The sequence below is a fragment of the Eptatretus burgeri genome, chromosome 16, assembly GCF_056783735.1.
Source record: "Eptatretus burgeri isolate ZD-2024b chromosome 16, Ebu_testis_v1, whole genome shotgun sequence".
Taxonomy (NCBI): Eukaryota; Metazoa; Chordata; class Myxini; order Myxiniformes; family Myxinidae; genus Eptatretus; species Eptatretus burgeri.
In genome coordinates, this window is record NC_140976.1 from 27,551,922 (window position 1) to 27,570,432 (window position 18,511).

At 43.6% G+C, this 18,511-nt stretch overlaps 1 protein-coding gene across 4 annotated transcripts in view; it reads right to left on the bottom strand.

The window, feature by feature from the left end:
* Nucleotides 1–18,511, bottom strand: part of LOC147010766 (uncharacterized) — a 32,502-nt gene that overhangs the window by 11,445 nt on the left and 2,546 nt on the right. For all 4 annotated transcript variants that reach the window (XM_085860482.1, XM_085860485.1, XM_085860483.1 and 1 more), the window contains exons 3-4: nt 15,983–16,196; nt 183–242 (exon numbers count right to left, since the gene is read on the bottom strand). In XM_085860482.1, coding sequence (XP_085716608.1) covers nt 183–242; nt 15,983–16,196 — 274 coding nt within the window. The remainder of the gene's footprint in view (nt 1–182; nt 243–15,982; nt 16,197–18,511) is intronic.

Below are 18,511 nucleotides of genomic sequence, written 5' to 3' on the forward strand. Positions count from 1 at the left end.
TCTTTGTCTTGCACTCGATTTACATTCCAGTTCCACTATGACTGAGTGCTATATATATATATATATATATATATATATATATATATATATATATATATATATATATATATATATATATATATATATATATATATATATATATATATATATATATATATATATAAATCATCGGAAGCACATACTCCTCTTCAGACGGTTTTCTCCTCTTACGCCGAAGAATGCTGGAACCTTTGCAGGACAGCCTAAAAAAAGAAAAAAAATTGTCAAGTCAAAGAGAATTGTAAAAATTATGGAGGAAAGCATCTCATTACCCTCACCCCTCCCCCCCATAAATGTGTTGGGCTGTATCATTCAGGGGCTTACTTACATTGTACAATACCTGGCCTATTCATCATGACAGCAGAGAAATGATGTCAAAAAGACAAATGGTGTCCAAGCACTTTGCTCATAATGCAGACAGTCTGAGATTCAAATCTCATGCGACTTGTCCATTCTTTCCTGTCTGCCTTTGTCATTCATGTAAAAGTACCTGAATGTGATAAATGTACAAGCTACTCCAAAAGCCTTCGTCCAATGTAGAAATGAAAAACCCTGAATGCAGACACAAACATCAAGACAGCTTGATTTTTGTGTATTTTTTTTTAAAATGCGATTAATTTTCCTCACCCTGGTAATCTGAACGGCTCACAAAATACAAATGGTCAAGAACTGGGTGTACAGTGTGGCCCACAAAACAACATTTTCCTTTCTTTGTAGGTTGTTGAGCAGCGATTGTTCATGCCGCACATTGCATCATATATCAAGAGAATATTGTGGGGGGAGGGAGGGGAAACAACGATTCAGTGCATTTTGGACATGGCAACTAAAGATCGTATATCAACAGAAATAAAGAGTCGGATCGTGTTACTATTCACTGAGATGAAGAGTGCAAGTCTGGCGAAACAATTTTCTCCGTTTGCAGAAGGGCTTAGAATAGTGGGCACTCGATGAATGGTTCAAGCAGTATTGTGCAATTCCTGTATTATGAGAGTTGTTGACTTTCTCCAGAAGACCAAGATTGTGTCAGCATTTTTCTCAGGTTTCCAGACAGGCACCAATGTGAAAGGCAGGCCTGCACATAACCCTCTGTGCCAAAACTTTATTTGGGGGCGTTTGAAGAATGAAGTCTTGAAACAAAGACCACAACCTCTCACGCAGCCAAGGGCGAAAGTTGTGGAACTGTGCAATTCGATTTACTGAGTCATGAAGAATTTCAATCATCGGTCAGACAAAGTGAATAGGTACATTGGTGGTCACATTCAATTTGTTCTTTGTGACAAATAACTGAAATAAAACAAAGCTAGGGTCACAAATAGGTTAAGTCCTACACCTAGGGTCACAAATGTAAGCAAGATAACCCATCTGCCACCACTGGTTGGTAGATTTTAAATTCATGGATTTTCTATGCAGCCTGTGGCTGTTGCTTGTATCATGACTGGGAGCATGACTGTGCTGCTGATGAAGTTCCCCTGTGGATTAGGGCAGGAATTTGGCCAGGGTTCCGGTGATAGCTCGCCTCCTCTCTGCGAAGGACACCATGGTATCTTTAACGTCCACCAACTAATGCTGGCAGCAGACGGGACACCCAATTTAATGAATCACACTGCCTGTTAAACACAGGAATGACAGTTTATAGTTGGGCTGAGATTCAAACCCAAGCAAGACAGCTTAGAGGCGAGTGTGCGTACCTCTAGGCCATCCTATCAGCAGATGTTAAATACCCCACTGCCCTGAGCGGAGAGTACACAAGTTATCTCCCGCAACCTGACTACTTACTTTCTTATCCTCTTCGTCCTGATGCAGCAAAAGGCTGCTGTAAGCTTTCACTGTTTATCTCTATCCTTCACTACATGCTGTGCCACACCATGATAGATCCATCTTGTACAATTCAGCTAACACAGTCCTACACCAAGTTGGTTTTGGCCTGCCTGGCTTACTCTTTCTTGATGGTGTCTATCTCAAATCAACCTTGGGGATTCGTTCAAGGGATATTCTAAGCATATGGCCAAGTTAATGGAGGTGGTGACACTCAATTTCAAAGGCAATGCTGTGGCAGCAAGTTCTTTTATTCAAGTCCTTGTTGGATATCTTATCAATCCAGAAGATGCGGCAGATTTTCCGAAGGTATCCATTGTGGAATGACTCTACTTTGCTCATGTCTGACTTTATTACTCACTCAGAGCCATTTCGAAAAACAGACTTGACCTTATCTTCAGGTTGTACTGCTTACACTTCCAGATGGAATGAACTTGAGTGAATGCATTACGAGCTTTGCAGAGACTTGCCTTGATGTCTTTCTTGGCTCCATTGTCTTTGCTGATGAGGCTGCGTAGGTATGTTTGTCCATTGGGACTAACCCTAACTCCTCTAATCTCGAGAGTTTCTCCATTTACTGTAATGAGTGCACAAGGCACAGCATTGATGTTCATCACCTGGGTCATGGTGACACTAATGTTGAGACCTGTCCTTCTGGCAAGGCTGACTCGCCTGTTAGGTTTTTTTTCATGCAGATGGGTAATTTCAAAAACGCTATATTTTGTGTTTACACTGATGTGCGACATCCCTTGGTGCCGAGCAGCTTCAACTGAAAACTCTTCTTGCAGTGTATAGGAAAGCAAGCTTAGCTGATGCAGACATTCAGGATGAAGCCCACCAAACTGAAAGATTAATTTTCTTTACCAAAATAAGACAACATGATTTATTTTTAGGAAAACAAAATATTGAAGTAAAACTTGTGGCAATACAAAGCATTGTCATAAGCTCAGGGCAAAGGTTATGTCACTGCCTGGGACTGGTGTACATCAGAAGTGCCTGGACAAGGGATAATCATGAATAACAAGGAAATTTGACACAGGAAGAGTCTATTCGGCCCATCAAGCCTGTGCTCCACCACTACCAGATTAAATAATCTATCAAGATAAGTTTAATTTAATTCGGGGGGGGGGGGAGTGATGATGAGAAAAGCATGGCAGGTTCAGAGATATCATTAAGGTGCGAAAAGTAAATTTCAAATGCAATTTATTGTTTGTTCTGGATTTTTTTTTGGAGGGGGGGGGGTGGGGGGAGGGAGTAGGGGGAGCAAAGACATTTTTCGGGTGAGACATGCACAAACACTGACAATACATTATCTTTTGACAAGACTCTCTCACAGATATCACAATCACTGCAGATGTACAGAATCACCCATCCATACTCAAGCTACCTAAAAGTCCTTCCAACATCCCTATAACCCTCCATCTCCAATACTTCTAGGTACCTATATAATTCCAATTTAAACATATTTACTGTTTTTGCTGCTCTGATCTTCCCAGAGAGACCATTCTGTGTATTAACTGGACTTTTTTCCATTGATAAGGAAACGTGTGCAGACGCGAAGACAGGGGTGAGCACACGTGGACACGGACATGCACGCAGATACAGACACGCACATACACAAACACGATTGCAAAACTTGCCTCCTGCTGTATGGGCAGACGGGCTAAGAAGACCTCTCTTTAGTAAATTAACGCTGACTGGCTATAATTAGTTTATTCATTCAAATGCTTCCTCATCGGATTCCTAATTAACATCTCCAACAACTTGCCCACAACTTAGATCAAACTAAGAGGTCTATAGTTCACCAATTCTTCCATGGATCCTTTATTAAATAACAGTGTTACATTTGCTACTCCACAATCCTGCGTTACTGCCCCGACTCCAACGAGCTGTTAAAGATATCAACTAACAACTCCCTTAACTCCTCCACCAACTCCCTGAACTCTTCGGTACCATATTATCTGGCCTTGGAGTTTTATCGACTCTTCCCTTTCTTTGCTGCTTCTTTGCTTCCTTCAATCCGAGCTGGAACTCCAATGACCAGCGGGTGATGACCAACTTCCCCACCAATATATCTTGCTCATCCTCTGCCCAATCGGCTCATCTAATCATGTGCTCGTGAAGGTAAACATCTCTCTGGCTATTCTCAGAGAACAGCCTCAGTGCCGGCAAGTCTGGCAGTTCACTTAAGCAAACTGGCAGGAACTGTAAGCAGCCATCACACTTCTGGACTGGTCTCCTATATCTACCACCCTTGATATGAATTCAGCCTGGGAATTCTTCCACACAAACTTGCTGCCTCTTATGCACCATCTCATCTGATGATCCATCCCATCTCATCTGCAGTTTTCCTACCCATCCTCCTGCTCTTAGTACTATGAAACTTGTGGCGAGGCAGTTGCTTTAAATAAACCTGCACTCTCTTCTTGGAAGGCCATTCTCACTGAAGGAAATCTCAGTGCATTCCAAAATGTCCGCACCAAGTGTGTGTCCACTCTCAGGAGAGCCAGAAAACAACATCTGTCCAATCTCAAGAATGAGCTTTCAAACTTGTCTGCCTCCTCTAAAACCTGGTGGCACCTCATCAATCTGGTCTCTGGTGCATGCTCCCCTTCCATCCCTTCCCTCACTTCAAATGGCCCCACAGCTGACTACTCGTGAGAAGGCCGAATGCCTCAATTTGGGTGTTCGATGTCAAGTGTACACATTTTTCAGTGAAATTTTGACACATCGTCTCAGATTTCACTCTTTTATTGTGCAAGTGTTTGTTTCCACGGTAAAACATTATGTGTCAATTTTCAGACCTGGGGGCCCACCGGGGCCCATTTTAGGCCCCGCCAAAAAAATTTGGGCACCCCCGGTTGACCCACAATCTTCCAGTGGCCATATCACAGGTTGTAGTGGTCCGATTTGGATGATCTTGGTATGAAAATGCTCGTAAAAGCGAGTCTTTCGAATCACATTAAGTAAAATCACTCCGAAACAGTAATTCAAAAAGTTATAGTTTGGGGCGCCCTTTGACCTTGGGCCCCCGCCCCCCAGCCAAACCGAATACCCCTTCCATTTTTTTATACCTTTTTTATATTAAAAAAAACCATTTTTTAATGTGAGAATACCCCTTTATATACTCCAACACCTCAGCATAAATTAAAATGGGAGCTCAATGGGTTCAAGTGTGATGATGGTTTTATTGTTCGGGGTCCACATCTATCTATAATTCCAGCAATCTCTGTGTGTGTGTCTGTGTGTGACCGCTGTTTCTCGACAACCTCTGGTCCGATCTAATTGAAACTTGCCAGGTATATTGCTGGGGACCTGAGGATGTGCCTTTTCAAGGTTTGATATTAATCGGACAAGTGCTTCCCAAGTTATGGCCATTTATTTACCAAACCAATGGCAAGACACGTTGTTGCGTGGGCGTGGCCGATGGGGAAGGGAAGCACAGCCACGTTCCCCATTACGGGTTACAACGTACGGGCTTCCGGAGAGTGATGACTTCGTGTATTCTAATAATTTCTCGATTTCTTATGCGCATTTATAGATAAACACAATGGCCCAAGTTATGATCGTTTTCATATTAGACGGTGTATAAATTTCGGGAACATCAGAGTGCTGGTATGCTCCGAACCAGGAAGTAAATTTTTTCTCTCTCTTCTCTTCTCTTTTTGTTTTTCCTTGCCACGACATTGCGAAAAGGTAAAATACGTTGGCGCTAATTGAATAATTGGGTATTAAAAATAAATTGCGAATAATATCGAACTTCCGGGTCACGCACGTATGGGCACGTGAGAGCGAAGAAACTGCCTGTGTGGTTTATTTATTTATTTATTATTATTATTTTTTTTTTTTTTTTACGGGCACGTACTAGTATCACTAATTCTTGATTCGACATTGGGCGACATTTGCCGTCATCGTTCCAATGACGTCACCTGCTGTCAGGCGACTTTATGTCTGAAATTGACAATCATCATCTCTGGACTAATATATATATATATATATATATATATATATATATATATATATATATATATATATATATATATATATATATATATATATATTCAACCCCCGCTTTATCGCGGTTCACCTATCGCTCCCCTGGTTCATCGCGGGTTTTCCCTTGGAACGTAACCAATTTTTTCTGCGGATTCCCCCGGTACATCGCAGTAATAATATATAAAATATAAATTATTTAAGCAATTAGGCTGGTGTTGGCGCAGTGGTTGGGGCAGCGGCTTGGGATCCAAAAGCTCCTGAGTTCAAACCCTGTTGAGCCACTGAATTAATACACCAGGGGGTTGACTCAGCCTGTCATCCTTCTGAGGTCGGCGAAATGAGTACCAGTATACTGGGCCGGCGTATACCCCGGTTAAAATAGGTGTACCATATCCTTGTGTCGTAAGAGGCGACCAGGGTTGCGTCAAGAAGGGCATCCGGTGTAAAACATGTGCTAAATCACTATGCGGATCATACGGATGATCCGCTGTGGCGACCCCCAACGGGAGCAGCTGAAAGAAGAAGAAGAAATTATTTAAGCAATAAATTGTAACGCGTGGCGCTCGACCAGTCACACAACGCACGAGACAAAGTTTCGCTTGTGAACTTCGAATATTTTCTACGTTTTTTCACCAAGCCCCACGATGCCGCCCAAACGCCCTGCACCTTATAAGGCTTCTGGCAAGGAAACGAAGCGCCAGAGGAAGGTCCTGACGCTCCAGGAGAAGGTTAAGGTGCTCGATATGCTTCGGGAAGGAAAAAGGTTTGCCGCCGTTGGACGAGCACTGCTCGTACCCAGCACCTCAAAACCGACCAGACCAGACGAGTCGATCTCCGGCACCTCAAACCCGATCACTCCCAAACCGACCAGACCAGACGAGTCGAATTTTTGGGGAGGCATCCATTCATCGCGGATTTTCACTTCGCGCGGGGAGGTTTGGAATGTAACCCCCGCGAGAAACGGGGGATTACTGTATATATATATATATATATATATATATATATATATATATATATATATATATATATATATATATATATATATATATATATATATATATATATATTGCATCATTTGCAAAAAATTATTCTACCTATTGTGTCTATTGATTTTTAAGTGTACATTTTTTGTATAACCATCATCAAATTAAGTTATAAATGGGATAATCTCAGTTTTTTGCATATTTTGCAGTAAGCATGACGACTGAAGATCGAAAGGAGTTCCGAAAATACTGTTGCGATCCATTCAGCTGCCATAAAACGAAACAACGAAAAGACCTTCGCAATGTGTCAAATGATATGTTGATGAAATTTTCTTCAAAGGTGAAAAAAAGATGACAGATTTTGTACTTCGTGCAGAAAAAAAACTTTCTCAGTTGTCACCAGAGTGTATTGAAGAATCACCTTCGACCAGTTCGAAATTATCATGAGAAGGTACTGTCGAAGGCATTGCAGAATCTATTTCGACAGATGAGGACGAGGAGGTTTTTGAGTGAGAAGCAGAAGTTGACCTATTAAACCAGTCGTTATCGATGATAGGCGAAAGCCCATTTGACAAACGAAAGGCGGAAAGGAACCCAGGGTATGTTCCTGAAAAGCGAAGTAAAGTGGAAGATTCTGTGCAAAAGAAATTAGAACTAGTTGCTGGACCAAGCACTGCAGAGAAAACACAAAATACAGCATCAAAATGTGATGAAAACTGCATGCCAGAGGTGATCAAAAGCCTGAAAGAAAAATACGTTGTTTCGAACCGTTCAGAGCAAATACGTATACTGAGAATATTTGCGAGGAATATGAGCATCAGAGGGATGATGAGTGAATTCAGTTGCTCCCAAAGAATGGCTGTGCAAGCCAAAATTTAGAGAAAGAAAATGGTATGCTATAGTCTCCAAAACCCAAACAGGGCAAAATATTGCCTGACGAAGTGAAATCCGCCGTAACCGAATTTTACCGAAGTGATGAAGTCAGCCAAATAATGCCGGGAAAAAAGGACTGTGTGGTGGTCAGGAATGAACATGGAAAAGACAAAATTCAAAAGCACCTGGTACTCAACAATCTCAAGGAACTGTTTCAGAAATTCAAAGAGAAGAACCCTGGCTTGAAAGTTGGATTCGCGAAGTTCGCCATGCTCCGTCCCTCGGAGTGTGTCCTGGCCAGATCATGCGGTACACACAGTGTATGTGTATGTACGATACATCAAAATGTGAAACTCATGATGTTTGGTTCCAAAATGCCACAGATAGCCAAACTTCCTCGCTATCATCATGTGATAGCATGCATAGTTTGTAACCCAGCACAACCGGCATGTTATTTCAGAACTTGTGAAAGTTGCCCATCAATTGAAGACTTCAAAACCGAGCTACTGAGTGCTTATGAACTAGAGGATATTGATGAAATTCAGTTTAAAACGGTGGACATCCACCGACAAATCTGAACTGAGCTCCATGGTCCTGCCTTTGGAAGAATTCACTAATCAATTCTGTGAACGCGCGGTGAAATTAGTGAGACACGACTTCATTGCCAAGGCCCAATCTCAGTTTCTGAAAAATAAGAAAGACGAAATTGGTGAAGGAGAATTTGTCATTATTGGAGACTTCTCAGAGAACTATTCATTTGTCGTAAAGGATGCGGCCCATGGATTCCATTGCAACTGCTCTCAAGCGACAATTCACCCCTGGGTTTATTTCAAATCGGACGATGGCAAAATAAACCACGATTATATCAGAATGCAATACTCACGACGTTGTCTTAGTCCACCTCTTCCAAAGAATGCTTATTGAACACTTGAAATATAGCTTTGGAAATGTAAAGAAACTTTACTATTTCTCAGACGGTTGTGCTGGCCAATGTAAGAATTGCAAAGCCTTCGTAAACCTATGTCGTCACAAATCAGAGTATGGTATTGATGCAGAATCGCATTTTTTTGCCACAAGTCATGGCAAGGGCCCTTCAGATGGCGTGGGATGTACGGTCAAACGAGAAGCAACATGTGATAGCCTGCGTAGACCTTCCGACAGTCAAATTATTTCTCCAGAAGATCTTTTCGCCTTTGCTGAAAATGGTTTGAATGAAATGAAGTTTGGTTACGGGACCCAAGAGGCGTATGATGAGGAAGAAAGAAATCTGGAAGAAAGGTTAAAAACGGCCAAAACCATAGCTGGAACTCAAAAACTTCATGCTTTCATCACTATTTCTGAAACTGCTCTTCAAGTATGTGAATTCAGCCTTAGTGAGGAACACCGAATCGAGTCGGCTATTTCAAAATCTACACCAACTTTTAACGGTAAACTCTCAGGTTGTGTCACAGTGCACTACGATGGAAAATGGTGGCTTACCTGCATTATGGAAGCCTTTTAGGACACTCATGAAGTGAAAGTGAATTTTCTTCATCCAAACGGGCCTGCAAATCGTTGTTTTTCCTGACATTGAAGATCACTGCATTTTAGACATTTCTGATATACTTCTTTAAGGAGAACCAAAAACTGCTACAGGTAGAACCTCCACAGTCAGTAAAAAAGAAACACAGCTGTCAAATAAAACATTGGTTGGCAAAGAATCTTGACTATAATATGCTCGGAAAAACTCTTACTCGTACTAGTATCGCTTCCAGTTCCTGCATGTGCCTGTGGAAAATTTATGTATAATATACCGATATAGTGTATTGGAATTGTTGTGTTCAAATATTGTGCCATGTATTGTGGCGTATTGTGTGTCCAGCACCCGAGTCCCCCAACATAAATCTTTGCCATGCATGAACCCATTGGGATCCCATTTTCATTTATGCTGAGGTGTTGGAGTACTGTATATGAAGGGGTATTCTCACACGAAAAAAATTGGGACCATCGGTTTGGCTGGGGAGCGGGGGCCCAAGGTCAAAGGGCGCCCCAAACTACAAGTTTTTGAATTACTGTTTCGGAGTGATTTTACTTTATGCGATTAGAAAGATCTCGCTTTTACGAGCATTTTCATTCCAAGATCAGCCAAATCAGACCACTACAACCTGTGATATGCTCTCTGGAAGATTGTGGGGCAGCCGGGGGCACCCAAATTTTTTTGGGGGGGGCCTAAAATGGGCCCCAATGGGCCCACAGGTTTAAAAGTTGGTATTTTGAGTTTTTTTCACCCAAGTGAATAAATGACCAACATATGGGGAGAAAATGAGGTATTAGTGTCGGGAGGGTGTGTACTACACTTGACATGGAATGCCCCAATTCTGTGTTTGCTTCAAAATTGTGTCCCTAATCCCTTTTCCACCTTCAAAATCTTGCGCCCCTAAAACCTACCCTTCCAAGTCATACCCAACTGCTTCTGAATCCTTGTCTTTTGCACCTGAGAAGGTAGAAAAGTTTCTGATAACCCTCGACTGATGCTGTAACTGTAAATCCTTTTCAAATTTCAACTCAATTTGATGAAAATTGAGGATTGAGAAAATTTGGCCCAAATTGGCCTATGTTTACCTCAAAATTAGTAGGTGGTTGAATTCAGTGACCTGATATGCAAATGCTCTTCAAATTTCAAGTTAATTGGATTAAAATTGAGGATTTTAGAAATTTGGCCTGTTGATCTTTTGGTCTATGTTGACTTTTTGGCCTATGTTTACCTCAAAATTAATAGGTGGTTGAATTCGGTGACCTGATCTGCAAATTTTAAGTCAATCGGATGAAAATTGAGGATTTTAGAAATTCGGCCCATGTTGACCTTTTGGTCTAAAGTAACTTCAAAATTAATAGATGGTGGAGTTCAGTGACCTCATATGCAAATGGTCTTCAAATTTCAAGTCAATCGGATGAAATTTGACAATTTTAGGAACAATTTCAAAATTTGGCCTATTTTGGGTTGACCTTTTGTTCAACTTTAGACCTATGATAACTTTAAAAGTAATAGGTGGTTGAATTCACTGACCTGATATGCAAATCCTGTTCAAATTTCAAGTAAATCGGATGAAATTTGAGAATTTAAAAAACATTTGGCTCAAAATGACCTATGTAGACTTTTTTTGGTTTACCGAATTTGACAAAACTTCAATGTAGGACCGTCGCAGGGTCGGTGACATTAATCTCCGAAAATTTCAGAACAATTAGTTGAGCGGTTTGGGCTGGAGGTGAGCGGACAGACGAACAAAGAAATACACAAACGGAGGTGATCAACATATTTGTCAAAAAAAATATTAAAAATTGCCAAGTAACAGACTGGGAGGGCGGAGGAGCTCCTTGTGAGCCAACGGCCATCCATATCTAGTGCCCAACTGTGTCTGCGGACATCCTCCTGCAGTTGGGTCACTTCTTATTAGGAGGTTGGTGGCAGGATTTGCACTCCGGCCACCGTAAAACCCTTCATTCCGCAAAATGCAAAAACGCAAAAAAAATCTGAAAACCCACTCCGTGGGAGTACCTCCTGTGCAGCTTCCCTTCGCAGGGCAGCTCACCGGATGACGGGATTGGGGCAAAGCCTTCGGGACTCCCAATCTTTGATAGGAGGGAAACCACGGGGTAACATCCCTGGGTCAGATTGCGGGAGAGTGTGTCGGAGTGGTGTTGAGGTGTCGTCCACCAGACGGCGGTCTCCTTGGGTTAACCTGAGGCGGTCCCTTCGGGTGGGTGCCTGGAATGTCCTATCCCTAAGAGAGGATGATCACCTGTCTCTGTTATCATCTGAGCTCAAGCGTTTGGACATCGGGATTGCAGCTCTCTCTGAGGTTCGGAGACCGGATTGCGGCGAGATAATGGTGGGTGGTTACACCTACTATTGGTCTGGTCCCTCTGATGGTTACCATACCCAAGGAGTTGCTGTAGCTGTGTCCAATAAGCTGACCCCAATGATAATTGAGGTAACACCGGTCAACGAGCGTATTATGAGATTAAGGATTCGTCACTCCTTAGGTGTTATTTCCCTGGTCTCTGTTTATGCTCCGACTGAGGCGAGTGATCTCACCGTGAAGGATGCATTCTACGCCACACTCAAGTCTGTGGTTGATCAGTGCCCCAGACGAGATACACTTCTAGTCTTGGGGGATTTCAATGCATCGACTGGAACTGATGGGGACGGTTATGAGGTGTGTGTTGGTCCCCATGGGTCAGGAACTATGAACCAGAATGGCACCAAGTTCCTTGACTTTGCAAGAAGTCATGGACTTAGGGTGGCTGGTTCATAGTTTCAGCACCCACAAGCTCATCGCTGGACTTGGTATTCCAACGCTGGCGGTGTGGCAAAGGAGATTGACCATGTCCTCATTGACGGTCGTTGGAGGATGATCCAGAACTGCAGGGTCTACCGGAGTGCTCAGTTCCTCAATACTGACCACAGGCTTGTTGTAGCAACTCTAAAGCTGCACCTTAAATCCTGGAGAATGGTACCATCCTAGCCGAGGCTGGATGTTGCCAAGCTCAGGGATGAGAGAGTAGCTGCGGAGTTTGCGAACAGGCTGAGTGGACATTTGGGGGGTCTGGGTGCTTTGGGGTCCTGAAGAGTTGTGGATCGCCTTCAAGACCACCGTCCTTGATGTTGCCGGTGGATGCCTTGGAGCTCACCGCAGGGCAAAGAAAAATTTTGTCTCTCAAGGGACACTGGATACCATTGACCAGAGTCGCAGGGCCAGGCTGAATGGCAGAGCTGAGCTGTTCAGGGAGCTGAGGCGTAAAACTGTACGTGCACTGAGGGTGGACAAGGAGGCCTATGTGCGAGGAATCTGTGAGGGGTAGAGCATCACCTGTGGACAGGTGATTCTCGTCCCGCTTACAGGGGAATTCGCGCATTACGTTCATCCAAGCCCATCCCTCGGAGCACTACAGTTTGAGCAGAGAGTGGTAGGCTCTTGACAGAGGAGTCTGAAGTGAAGGCCCGCTGGGCCGGTTACTTTGAGCGGTTGTACCAGGCTGATCCCCCAACTGTCGAGTTGGACGTCAAGGGTGTTACAATCCCTGTTGCTGACCCTCGAATCAACTGTGGTCCACCTAGGCTTGTAGAAACACGGGCTGCGGTGAACCAGTTGAAACGGGGCAAAGCTCCAGGGATCTGTGGCATCCATGCCGAACTTCTCAAGGCTGGTGGAAATGCTGCACTCGTGTCGTTGCATGCAGTTTTGTGCTCTGCCTGGAACACAGGCATCATCCCAACTGACTGGAAGAGGGGCCTTGTTGTCCCTCTCTGGAAAGGGAAGGGTGATCGCCAAGACTGCAACAACTACCGAGGGGTGACGCTGCTCTCAGTGCCGGGCAAGGTCTTTGCTCGGATAATTCTCGATAGGGTTCGCCACCATCTGCTTGAGCACCAGCGTCCAGAGCAGTCAGGCTTTACACCAAAGAGGTCAACGATTGACCGTATCCTTGCACTTCGTGTCCTCATCGAACGCAGACGAGAGTTTCGGCAGGGGCTGCTTGCAGCCTATGTTGATCTCTGTAAAGCGTTCGATTCAGTGAATCGGGATGTCCCCTGGAGGATTCTTGGTCTTCGTGAGGTGCCACCAAAACTGATCGATCTGATGTCTGAACTCTACTCTGGTACTGAGAGTGCTGTGAAGTGTGGTGGTACCATCTCTGACTTATTTCCAGTTGTTACTGGAGTTCGTCAGGGATGTGTACTTGCCCCCACACTTTTCAGCACTTGTATGGACTGGATTCTAGGGAGGATGTCGGAGAGATCAAGTTGCGGTGCGTCATTTGGGAATGTCAAGATCTTGGACCTTGACTTTGCAGATGATGCAGTCATCTTTGCGGAGACTTTAGACATCCTCTTGGGGGCCCTTGAGGTGCTGAATGAGGAGTCGGAGCCGTTGGGATTACGGTTTCTTGGGTCAAAACTAAGATCCAGGCTTTCGGTGACATCTTGGATGCTGCTGTCCTGTCTGTGTCTGTTTGTGGTGAGGATGTTGAGGTCGTGGAGAGATTCACTTACCTTGGCAGTGATATTCATGTCTCTGCTGGCTGCGAGTCAGAGGTCAATAGACGTCTGGGTCGGGCCTGGGGAGTCATGGATTCACTGGATCATGGGGTGTGGCGCTGCCGGTACCTGTGCGGGAGGACGAAAGTCCGAGTCTTCAGGTCCTTGGTACTTCCAGTCTTGCTCTATGGGTGCGAGACTTGGACTCTGACCAAGGATCTGAGACGGAGACTTAATTCCTTTGGTACCAGGTCTCTTCGGAGAATCCTTGGCTATCGCTGGTCGGATTTTGTGTCCAACGAGCGGTTGCTGAGAGAGACTCGGATGAGATTTGTTACCTGCATAGTCCGTGAGCGTCAGTTGCGGCTGTATGGACATGTGGCTCGTTTTCCTGACTCTGATCCTGCTCACCAGATTCTCTCAGCGAGGGAGTCTCATGAGTGGAGGAGGCCAGTGGGTCGACCACGTGCCTCATGGTTGCAACAGGTTGACCATCATCTCAAGGAGATGGGGATGGGCCTGGCATCTGCCTGGGGGATGGCCAGACGGAGGCCCCTGGAGTACCGGCGGAAAGTGGACGCAGCGACGTGCTGTTCTGGCACATGCTCCCATACCTGACCTAACAGACTGACAGACAGACAGAGAGGAGTGAAAACATAACCACCTTCCACCTTCGGTGGCAGAGATAACTAAAACGGAACTTGGTAGAGCGCATACCTCCAGGCTGAACAGTATATGTTTTGTATCTCACCGATAGGCTGGATCTGCATCCCGACGTTAACCAAAATGTAATCTGCTTGTTCTTGTCACCTACCCAACTAATCCACCAAGTTTTGTCAAAACCCGTCCACTACATTATGAAATATCATGCGATGTATTCGTTTTTGGCCAGATCTCTCAAATATGAAGAATCACTTTAAAATTTAAAAAAATCCTTGAATCCAGATCCATATCATCACCAAAATCGAATCAATTTGTCCACGTGACACACCCAACCTGCCCACCAAGTTTCGTCTGAATCCCTTCATGACTTTTGAGATATCCTGTTCACACACAAACAGAGGTGAAAATATAACCTCCATCCATGTCCACCTTTGGTGGCACAGGTAACCATAAATGCCGAGTAAAACTCTACTCCTAATAAGGCGAAAAGAAAAAAAAACCAAGAGAGTAGATCGTTTGCCGACATGTGATCACATGGAAAACATTTACCTTCTCTGTACTGATTAAGATTACGGTAAAACCAAGGGATTTTTACTTTCATTCAAGTCTAAGGTAGGTAAGCTTTGATGAAAATGCTCATCCAGGCCATTGTCATGAAAACAACCAAACAAAACACCAATGAAAGAACCAAATAGTTTTTTTATGTAATGAAAGTAACAAAAATTAAATATCTACGATCGCAAAGAGTAAGCCTCCCCCGACCCTGGGGAGGCTTCTTTTTTTGGACTGCCATAATGACCTTGACCTCCAACATGTATGTAGGGATAAAATGTAAATGAAGAAAATGTGTTCCCATCTACAATCTACCCACAAAACTCAACATCATGAAAATCGTAGGAAAATTATTCAAGCAAAGATCAAAAATGTGTTTTTTGTTAACTCGGTGACAACCTGAAAAAATAGATCAAGGACAATAATGAAATATCAGATGCACAACTTCACTGCAGGTCCACTATTATGATGCAAGAACATCTTGAAAGGCCAAGCAGTCTTTGAGATTCCATGTTAGCAAAATTGAGCAATGACAAAAAAATATATCGTTTTTTGGGGGGTTTTTTCAGACCACCATTTGACCTTGACCTTTAACTCGGAGGGGGATGATGAAAATCAAGCACAAATGCACCTTACTCTCGGCTATCTGGAGAGCAATTTTGTTACGATCAGACATCCGAATCAAATTATGGTGAAAATGTTAAAATGTCTAAAAACCGAGACATGACCTTAAAGATTAGGTCAATGTCAAAAGATTACGTCAATCCCAGATACTTTTTATTCCCATGATTGACGCAAAATTTCAGTCTGAAAGTCCCAGCTGGATCTGAGATCCAGCTCGGACATTGGCACAAAAACAAAAGGGGGGGGGGAACTTAAATGGTGGTTTAATACTCCTTGGGGTGAAAAAACAAACAAACTCTGGGGTACTATTAAAAATTGTGGGAAGTACTGTGATTGTAGAAACAAGCCCAACAGCTATAAACCTCTCCCTATCCTATAGGGGAGTCATAATAAACAGTAAAAAGCCTGAAAGCCTTACTGGCATGCTGAAGGAATTTGTGTTCCAGTGAAGGCCAGTGGTTCAGTTGGAAGCCGACGTCCCCAAGGCATGTTCTGTGGAACTTGATTTTGCCAGGGGTTGCCGGAGGCAGCCCCAGGAAGTCCCCATGTCGAGAGCGATGGCGAAATTGGAGGTGCGACACCCCAGAAGCGTGGTAAACTTTGCGAGGGCACACCCTGTGGGGTCTGCGTCCCTGTTTTGAGTAGAAAATATGAATTGCCTCCAGCAAATTAGCCAGCATTACATGTGCATTAAAGCATGTGCTCAAAATAATTTCAGAAGAGTTTAAATGCTGTCACATGCAAATGATGAAGATTGAGCATCACAAAACAACTTACATATACATATCCAAATATCCAGATGATGTTTCAATGCCGATACACCATAGAACGAAAGTTTTGTATGCATTCAGCTTATAAAAAGTTTAAATTGCAAAGTGCTCATTAAAGAGGGACTAAAATATAAAAAACAGCAAACGTTTCTTTGGTCATTGGTAAGAAGATGAGAAAGGAAGGTTTGGTCGAAAGCAAAATAAAATGAAAAGTCGACAACACTATAATCCTTCTCTTTGACACCCAATAACTTTTCCTGTTTCTTTCAACTTACACCATATGGCCAAAAGTATGTGGACACCTGCTCATCCAACATCTCATTCCAAAATCATGGGCATTCATAGGGAGTTGGTCCCACGCTTTGTTGCGCCAACAGCCTCCACTCCTCTGGGAAGGCTTTCCACTAGATGTTGGAATATTGCTGTGGGGATTTTCTTCCATTCAGCCACAAGGGCATTAGTGAGGTTGGGAACTCTCGTTCGGCGATTAGGTCTGGCTCGCAGTCGGCATTCCAATTCATCCCTATGGTGTTCGATGGGGTTGAGGTCAGGGCTCTATGCAGGCCAGTCAAGTTCTTCCACACCAATTTCACCAAACCATTTCTATATGGACCTCACTTTGTGCACGGGGGCAATGTCATGCTGAAACAGGAAAGGGCCTTCCCCAAACTGTTGCCATAAAGTTGGAAGCACAGAATTGTCAAGAATGTCATTGTATGCTGTCATGTTAAGATTTCCCTTCACTGGAACCAAGGGGCCCAGCTCAAACCATGAAAAACAGCCCCAGATCATTATTCCTTCTCCACCAAACTTTACAGTTGGCACTATGCATTCAGGCAGGTAGCGTTCTCCTGGCATCTGCCAAACCCAGATTCATCCGTCAGAATGCCAGATGGTGAAGCGTGATTCATCACTCCAGAGAACGCGTTTCCACTGCTCCAGAGTCTAATAGCGGAGAGCTTTACAGGACTCCAGCTGACGCTTGGCATTGCGCATGGTGATCTTAGGCTTGTGTGCGGCTGCTCGGCCTTGGAAACCCATTTCATGAAGCTCTCGCCAAACAGTGCTCGTGCTGACGTTGCTTCACTGAACTCTTCAGTCTGGCCCATTCTACTGCCCATGCTTGTCTCTGGAGATTGCATGGCTATGTGCTTGATTTTATACATCTGTCAGCAATGGGTGTGGCTGAAATAGTTGAATCCACTAATTAGACGGGGTTTCGGCATACTTTTGGCCATGTAGTATTTAAGACTATGGTGGCATTGTTGTTAAGTGTCCGTTCTAAATCTAGGAAGTCAGCAGTTCCATTCCAACTCCTGGCAGAGTCATACCAAAAACTTGAAAAAAAGGTAAGTACTGCTTCTTTTCTTTACGTTTAGCATTAACAAAAACAAAAAGTGCACACACACCCCATGGGTTGGCTGAGGGGAGGTGGAGGGGGGGTTGGGGTCAGGTGGATGGGGGATATTTCTCCCTAAAAGTGCACTTCATGCTAAATGCAGAGATGGGGGTTTGCCTGTACCCTATTCATTAAATGCCGAACGTCAAGCAAGTAAGCAGAGAGCAAGAAAAAGAGCAGAGATTGCATACCCTCGCCAGGACTTCTTTTGAGTGGTGTATTTTTTTTTATAGTTTTTAGGGTAAATCCAATATGCCTGCCAAACCATGTGCCCAATGATATCATGTGTGTGAACCTTTTGTTCCTCATGGACAGGCGGTCATACGTGTAAAGTTTCGCCTCGATCTGTTCCACCACTTCAGAGAACATTTTTGAAGGTTTTTTTTTTTTTTTTAACAATATTGCTGCCGAATCACGGTCATGAATTATTTTTGGGCCGCGTATAAATTATTATTATTTTTTTTTAAATGTCGCACTCAGGGATTCGTAGGTAAAATGTACTTGGGGAAAACTAACACATGCTGGTCACATGAAAATTTGACGACTCGGGACGAGTCTGTAAAAAGGGGAGGGGTAGTGTTGCAGATTCGGAAAACTATCACACAACATCCAGGTTCCTATAGCTAAGTTATATCGGTAAGTATGTGTTTTATCGATAGCTCCCTTTCCCTTGTCTAATAGGTAATTAAATGTTCATGTGCTGTGACTTATTTTTATAGTTAGGATTTTTATTGGAAAACAAATCAGCAACGACAACAGAAACGACCGTTACATCAGT